The sequence below is a fragment of the Impatiens glandulifera genome, chromosome 8, assembly GCF_907164915.1.
Source record: "Impatiens glandulifera chromosome 8, dImpGla2.1, whole genome shotgun sequence".
NCBI classification, from domain to species: Eukaryota; Viridiplantae; Streptophyta; class Magnoliopsida; order Ericales; family Balsaminaceae; genus Impatiens; species Impatiens glandulifera.
The window spans coordinates 40,991,586-40,999,809 of NC_061869.1; the positions used below are offsets into that span (position 1 = coordinate 40,991,586).

At 33.1% G+C, this 8,224-nt stretch overlaps 1 protein-coding gene across 1 annotated transcript; it reads left to right on the forward strand.

The window, feature by feature from the left end:
- Positions 1–3,738: 3,738 nt before the first annotated feature.
- On the forward strand, positions 3,739–4,856 carry LOC124913338 (zinc finger BED domain-containing protein RICESLEEPER 2-like). The gene is made up of 2 exons (XM_047453931.1): positions 3,739–4,723; positions 4,813–4,856. The coding sequence occupies exons 1-2, from the start codon at positions 3,739–3,741 to the stop codon at positions 4,854–4,856; spliced, it is 1,029 nt and encodes a 342-aa protein (XP_047309887.1).
- The last annotated feature ends 3,368 nt before the right edge of the window (positions 4,857–8,224 follow it).

Below are 8,224 nucleotides of genomic sequence, written 5' to 3' on the forward strand. Positions count from 1 at the left end.
GTCTGTTCTTCCGGTATGTAAGACAGGCCTGCTAGGTTTGTCTTTTACTCAATGTAGGCACTGTCTGTTGAACAGTTGTCTGTACTTGGAAGATCTTCTTTCTAACTTATCCCGAAGTGGAAAGATCCGGTAGTACTGCTTCTGCAGCCTGCAGACTTTCCTCAGACTTGTATGGATATGGAAGTGTTCAGTCTGTTCCTTTGGTATCATTCTCAACAGATACCCGAATTGTCTTCTTGTACTGGTCGGCCATTTGACTTAACCGGGTGGCTTCCGGTATGGGTGATATAACCGGACTTCTTCCGGTTATTTCTCTGCCTTGTGACTGATCGGCTGTTTGATGATTCCGGTTTTAAGCTTTGGCCGATCCCTTCTTTGTGCGGTCATGTTCCAAGTATTCTTGGTCGGTTTACTCACTTGACCGACTGGTTTTCTTTAGCCGGTTCTTTTGTTTGTCCGGTCCGATTCCTTGTTCCTGCATGGAAAGTTTATTTAAGTTAGGTTTATTTGAACCGGTCTGATTTTATCTAACAATGTGTTTATGTTGATTTTGTTGGATTTGGTTTTTTGATTAATATTTTATTGTTTGATTAATAGGTTTATTATTATTCGATCTACCTACAGTTGCCGCCTCCCACGCCATTGACAAACGACGCCACTCTTCTTCGTCGCTCTTTTCCTGCAAGGTTAGTTATTGGTTGTTTATTATATGGTTAAGTTAGTTTAATGTTTGATTTATGTTAGATTTAATGTTAGATTTAAGTTTGATTTATGTTATATTTTGTTAGATTTATGTTTGATTGATGTTAGTTTAGGTTTGACTTATGTTATATTATGCTCGATTTAGGTTTGTGAATGAATATTAGATTCATGTATTGAATGAATTGATTATTATTGATTTAGATTTGATTTTCAGTTTAGATTTGTTTTGAAATGTGTATGAATGAAATAATGTTGGATTAGATTTGGTTTGAATTAGATTTGATTTTAGGTTAGAATTGTTATATGTTTGAATGAATTGTGTATGAATGAAATAATGTTAGATTATGTTTTATTATTGTTTGTTTAGGTGGAATTTTGATTGGATAATGTTAGATTATGTTGAATTTTGCTTAGATAATGTTAGATTATGTTGAATTTTGGTTGGATAAATGATAGATTAAGTAGAAATTATGTTATAATTATGTAAGCCTAATTAATTTAACAAAGTTAAGTTAATAATAATGCGGGTTTTTTTCCATTTTATTAGAAAGATGAAAGTACCCGATAAAAGTTGGATGACCTTACGTCGAGATCATTCAGATTACGAGGAAGGTGTTGACAAATTCCTCGAGTTTGCTGTTAGGAGTACATCCCGACAAATAGTGAAATTTCCTTGAATGAAATGCTTGAACGCGCCGTTTATGGAAATAGACAATGTGAAGACTCACCTCATCATTTATGGAATAAATGTTCATTATGAGTACTGGTATTGTCATGGAGAAATGAGACGTACTACTCAAGTGGTTAATGATAATGTCGACGACGATGTCGATGACTTGAATGATGATGATGATGATGATGTTCAGTCGGAGGATGACGTGTCGGAATTCAACGATCCGAGTACGGAGATGAATAATACAGTTAATAAAGAGATCAATGAAGAATGTTATATGCACGATTTTATAAACGATACTTTAATGATGTCCCGAACAACCATGATCCAGTCGAAGATGCGCAGAGATTTTATAAATTGCTTGATTAGGGTGTTCAATATTTGGTCTGAACCGAATATCCGACCGAATTCGAATTCACCGAATTCGAATTTCATTTTCGATTTTCGAATCGAATTTCAAAGCAATTCGAATTCAAATACGGTTTTCGAATTGGTTTTCGAGTTCAGGTTTTAATTCGAAAACCAAACCGAAAACCAAATTTATTCTTTATTTTTTATTTTATTGTATTTTATTTTTTTATTTTATTTTATTATATATTATATAATTTATAATAAATAATATATTTATATAATATATAAATATCATCTCCTATTTTTATTCTCTAAACCTAATTTTTCTCATCCGTTAGTTGCCATTTCTCTAAACCTAATCGCTCTTTTTATTCTTTTAACCTAATCACCTAATCAAATCAACCTCCTTTTATTCTTTTCGCCGTAAGTTCTCTAAACCTAATTCTAAACCTAATTCCTCTTTTTATTCTCTTATCCTAATCAACTTTTTTATTCTTTTCAGCCCACTAGTCGCAAGTTCTCTAAATTTAATCCTCTTTTTAATCTTTTAACTTAATCAAATAATCTTCTATTTTTTCCGGCATTCGCCCACCTCCCTCCCTAATCAAATAAACCCTATACATCAGCCTCCACCTCCATCTCTCATCTATTTCATTCTTTCCCTTTTTCATGCACCTTGCTTGACCTACTCTTTCAAACACTACAAGTTGAAGTTACCAAATCAAAATAATCTTTCTAAGGTAATTCTATAAATTATTCCTTCAACTTTACAAATATACTAATTAACATATGTTTTTGTTTTGTTCATCTACTAAATAAGTTATATTGTTATTTTGATAATATTCTTATGTTGTTGTATATTTTATATTTCTATTTGTATATTTTCATTATTTAGGTAAATCAAATGTCTGAACAAAACGAAAGTGAAGGTTTAGGAGGAGAAAGTCAAGAATCTACTAGAGAAATTTTCTCTACTTTGCTTACCGGAAAGCGTAAAGAATATAACAAAAGGTTAGTGGTTTGGCAACATTTTTTAGAATTTGTTGATAGTGAAGGTAAAAAAAAGTGCATCTGCAATTATTGTAACAAAGAGTACAATTGTGCATCTAAATCATGTGGGACTTCTACTTTGTTATCCCATATGAAATCTTGTCCACTAAATCCTATGAATAAAACTTCAAGCCAAAGACATTTAACATTAAATACTTCAATAAATGTAGAAACTGGGGAAGAAAATGTTAATTTATTGTCTTGGAAGTTTGATCAACAAGCTTCTAGGAAGTCTATAGTTAAAATGATTATTATTGATGAACTTCCATTTAAGTTTGTTGAAAATACTGGTTTTAGACGATGTATGAAAACTTGTCAGCCTTCACTTGTTGTGCCATCTAGAAGTACTATGACTAGGGATTGTTATCAATTATTTATGGATGAAAAGGCTAAACTTAATTAAGGCTAAACTTAAACAGACAACTCTTAGAGTTAGTTTGATGACAGATACTTGGACATCTTTGCAAAAGATTAATTACATGTGTCTCACTGCACATTTTATTGATAATGATTGGAAATTGCATAAAAATGTGTTAAATTTTCATCCTATATCAAGTCATAAGGGTCAAGATATTGGAATAGCTACAGAATTTCCTGGTTGATTGGGATTTACGTAATGTGTTTACTGTTACAGTCGATAATGCAAGCTCTAATGATGTTGCAATTGAATATTTGAAAAGAAAATGTGCTAGTTGGGGGGGCTTTGTATTTTACAAGGCAAATGGTTGCATGTTAGATGTATTTCCCATATCATAAATTTAATTGTACAAGATGGATTAAAAGAAGCTAATGACTCTGTTGAAAGAGTTAGGGCATCAATTAAATATGTGAGGCAATCACCATCTAGATTTAAAAAATTTACGAGATTTGCAGATTTAGAAAAATGTGATTGTAACAAATCATTGTGTTTGGATGTCCCAACAAGATGGAATTCTACTTATTTGATGTTGAGTGTGGGGTTGATGTATGAGAAAGCTTTTGAGAGGTTATTTTTGGAGGATGATTGTTATAGAGATGATCTTATCAAACATGGTCCTGGGGTTCCGACTAGTTACGATTGGAAACATGTTAAGAGTCTCTCTATTTTCTTTCGAAATTTTTATCTTTTCACTTTAAAGGTTTCTGGTTCAAAATATATTACTGCCAGTACATACTTGGATGATATTTCTGAGATTTATGGAGTATTGAAAGAATATTTGTCACATGAAGATGATGACTTTAGAAATATGGCAGTAAAGATGAAGAAATACTTCGATAAATATTGGGGGAATGTAGAGAAGTTTAACATGCTGGTTTTCATTGCTTGTGCATTTGATCCTAGGCACAAATTTGACTATTGTAAAATTGTTCTTTGCAATATGTATGGTGAAGTGGAAGGTAAGAAGATTACTGAAATTGTGAAGAGTGCCTTATATGAACTATTTATTGATTATAAGAGAATTCATTCCAGAACTTTTGGATCTTCATCTTTCATTTTAGTTTCTGAATCTGCTTTAATTCCTCCAAGTTCTTTTGAGGTTGGTAATGATGTTGATCCTATGACAAAAATGAGACAAAAAAGTTTGGCTGAATTGAAAAGGAGAAAGACATCAAGTGGAGTAACTAGGGATACTAAGTCAGAGTTGGATAGATATTTAACCGAAGATGATGAAGAAGATAAATGTATACTTGAGAATTCATCCTTTAGTCTTTTGGATTGGTGGAAGAAAAAGAGTCCAGCGTTTCTTGTATTGTCATTACTTGCTCGTGATATTTTAGCTATTCCAGTTTCTACGGTTTCTTCGGAGTCGGTCTTTAGTACCGGAGAAAGAATTCTTGATGCATTTAGGAGTTCTTTAATTCCTATAATTGCACAAGCATTGATATGTAGACAATATTGGATTCGTTCTTGTGAATCTCCAATAAATATAGAAGAAAACCTGGAGGAGCTTGAAAATTTTGAACAAGGTAATTTTTTTATTCTCTCTTATTTAATTACTAATATATTTTATAAGTTGATGAAGTTGTATAATATAATTCTTTTCAATTTATTGCAGAATTGAAACAATCGATATCGGAGTCCAATGAGGTTGATGTTTAGTGAAACATCTAAATTTAGGTGGCCAAAGAATGATGATGTTATGATCTATGGCTAGTTGATGTTTTATTTATTTATGGATTGTATTTTAAGTACGATAAGTATGATATAACAATTTATGTAATTTGTTGTTATATAATTTTAATTATTTTTTATAATTTAATTGAAAAAGTATTAAATTTGGTTTTAATTATAATAATTCGAATTCAAAATTTGGGAATAAAAAAATTTTTGAATTCGGTTTGAATTCGAATTCGAACCGAAAAATCGAATTCGAATTCGGTTCGGTTTTCGAATTGGCTAAAAAAAATAAAAATTCGAAGAACCCGAACCGAGGAACTCGAATAACCCGAAAACAGAACGGATGAATACCCCTATGCTTGATTATTCCAAACGGCCATTGTATGAAGGTGCTCGAATAACGAAATCATCAGCATTACTTAAACTACTTCACATAAAGAATGTCTGTCAATGGACAAATTCTTCATTCGATATGTTGTTGCGTCTGCTTAAAGACTACATATTACCGATTGACGCTCAATTGACAAACTCCTACTACGAAAGTAAAAAATTCATTACTGATATCGGGCTTAAATAAGACAAGATAGACGCATGTAAGAACAAATGTATTCTATTTTGGAAGGACGACAAAAATGAAGATTCTTGCAGAGTTTGCGGTCTTTCAAGATGGAAAGTCGACCAAACAAGTGGGGCAGTTCGAGAGGAGCAAAATGAGAAATTCATTCTAAAAAAAGTGTTGAGATATTTTCCTCTAATACCAAGACTGCATAGACTATACATGTCCTCAAAAACGGCTCTAATGATGAGATGGCATAAGGAAGGAAGAGTTGATAGTGATATGTTGAGACATGTCGCTGATTCCTTAACTTGGAAAACGTTTGATGAAAATTATAAAGATTTCGCGTCGAAATCTCGAAACGTAAGACTGGGTTTATCAAGCGATGGGTTTCAACCATTTGCAAATGGGAAAAAGTCATACAGTGTTTGGCCGGTTATTCTCGTTCCTTATAATGTGTCACCCACTACTTGCATGGATTCTAGCAATTTCATTTTATCTATGTTAATTCCGGGTCCAAAGAGTTCGGGAGATGCAATTGACATATTTCTCTAGCCATTGATCGACAAGTTGACTGAACTATGGCAAACTGGTGTGAGAACGTTTGATGCACACACCTCGCAATACTTTAACATGCGAGCGACGTTGTTGTGGACCATTAACGACTTTCCCGCCTACGCGAATTTATCAGGATGTAGTACGAAAGGGAAATTCGCTTGTCCCTGTTGTAACAACTACACGGTATCTCTTCGATTGGTTCATGGTTCCAAACAATGTTACATGGGTCATAGACGCTTCCTTCCACCAAAGCACAAATACAGAAGGGATAAAGAGTTGTTTGATGGTCGAACAGATTAAAGAGAGCCCTCTAAATTATTAATGGGGCAAGAAAGTTACGAGCAAGCACGAGACCTAGAAGACATAATTCTTACTACGGATTTGAGTAAGAAAACCAAGATATATCATGAAACGCGTAGAGACAATTGGAACAAACTTAGCATTTTCTTCCGTTTGCCTTATTGGAAATCACTATTATTGAGACATAATTTAGATGTGATGCATATTGAGAAAAATATTTGTGATAGCGTATTGGGAACAATAATGAATGTGAAAAATAAGACTAAGGATGGTTCTAAAGCCCGTAAAGACTTACAACTCTTAGGAATAAAATCATGGTTACATCCTATAAATGAAGAAGGAATGGTTCATTATCTAGAAGTGTCTTTCACTTTGACATCCGATAATAAAAATGTCTTTATAAATTCTTGAAAGATCTCAAGTTGCCTGATGGTTTTTGCTCAAATATCGGCGGTTGTGTAAATTTGGAAGAGAAAAAGATTTCGGGATTAAAGAGTCATGATTGTCACATTTTGTTGGAATATCTTATTCCTTTAGCAACACGTGGATTACTTCCAGATAATGTGTATGATGCGTTAGTAAATTTGTCTCGGTTGTTGTGTTTCAAAGAGTTGATTCAAGCGGACCTCGAACAATTGTACATGGATATTACATTGACACTTTGCAAATTTGAAATGATTTTTCCACCGTCAATCTTTAACATCATGATGCATCTCCCGATTCACTTGTCATTTGAGGCTTTGCTTGGGGGACCTGTCCAGTATCGATGGATGTATAGTTTGAACATTACATGGGTACATTGAAAAGATATTTGCGGAATAATAACCACCCCGAAGCCTCTATAAGCGAGAGCTATCTTGTAAATGAGAGTATTAGTTTATGTGTCAGGTATATGGAGGAAGAACACCAAACAAATGCACAAACTGAAATCTCGGGCATTTCAATATTTTCATCGTTGGAAGACCTATCTAACGGAAAAATATACAACTTGGATTATAGCGATCGAGTGATAGCTCATTCATACATTTTGAAAAATTGCCCCGAAGTAGAACCTTTTTACATGTAAGATTTTATGTTGTTGTTATTAATTAGCATTAAAGAGTATGATATTTAATATTCGATCTATTTGCAGAGATTATATGAAGTATTGAAATAACAACGAGTCCCTTAGAGAAACGTTTATCACCTATTTCAAGCATAGAGTGAGTAAATTATAAATCATATCTAATAACTTTATATTTATTTTAACGACTACATTTCGGGAATGTATATATATAGGTCGCTCAATTAGCAGAAATTAACGACATATCAAGAGACCTCAAGATCTTAGGAGAATGTCCAAGTATGTACTCGTCTATGTATGTTTGGTGTAAAGTAAACTGATACAAATTCTGTACAGAAAAAAACGACGAAGGTTTAACCACTCAAAATAGTGGGGCGGTTGTTGAAGGGTACAACGAGTCTGAAACTATGTCATATTACGGAGTTTTAACGGATATAATCGAAGTACAATACTTTTCTCACAAACAAGTTGTCTTATTCAAGTGTAAGTGGTTTGATACACACTCGGAGGAACTAGGAGTGAAAGTGGATAAATATGGCTTCGTAAGTATAAATGTAAACCGAATTTTGAAAACCCAAAGTCAAGACCCGTATATATTGGCGAGTCAAGCAAAACAAGTATTCTACACCCCTGATATGTCAGCCCGACCCGGTTGGAAGATTGTGACAAAAATAAAACCACGGTTTATAAATATATAGTCCAGATTAATTAATTAGGTAGATTTATGTTTTTTACTTTATATTCATTCTTATTACTACTTTATTTCAAATATCCGCTCATTTATATTAATGGTGGATTAAGAATGTATGAAGGTCGTAAAGAAACTTGGAAGACTATGAGGAAAATACTAAGCAAATTGGGAAAGCACTACCA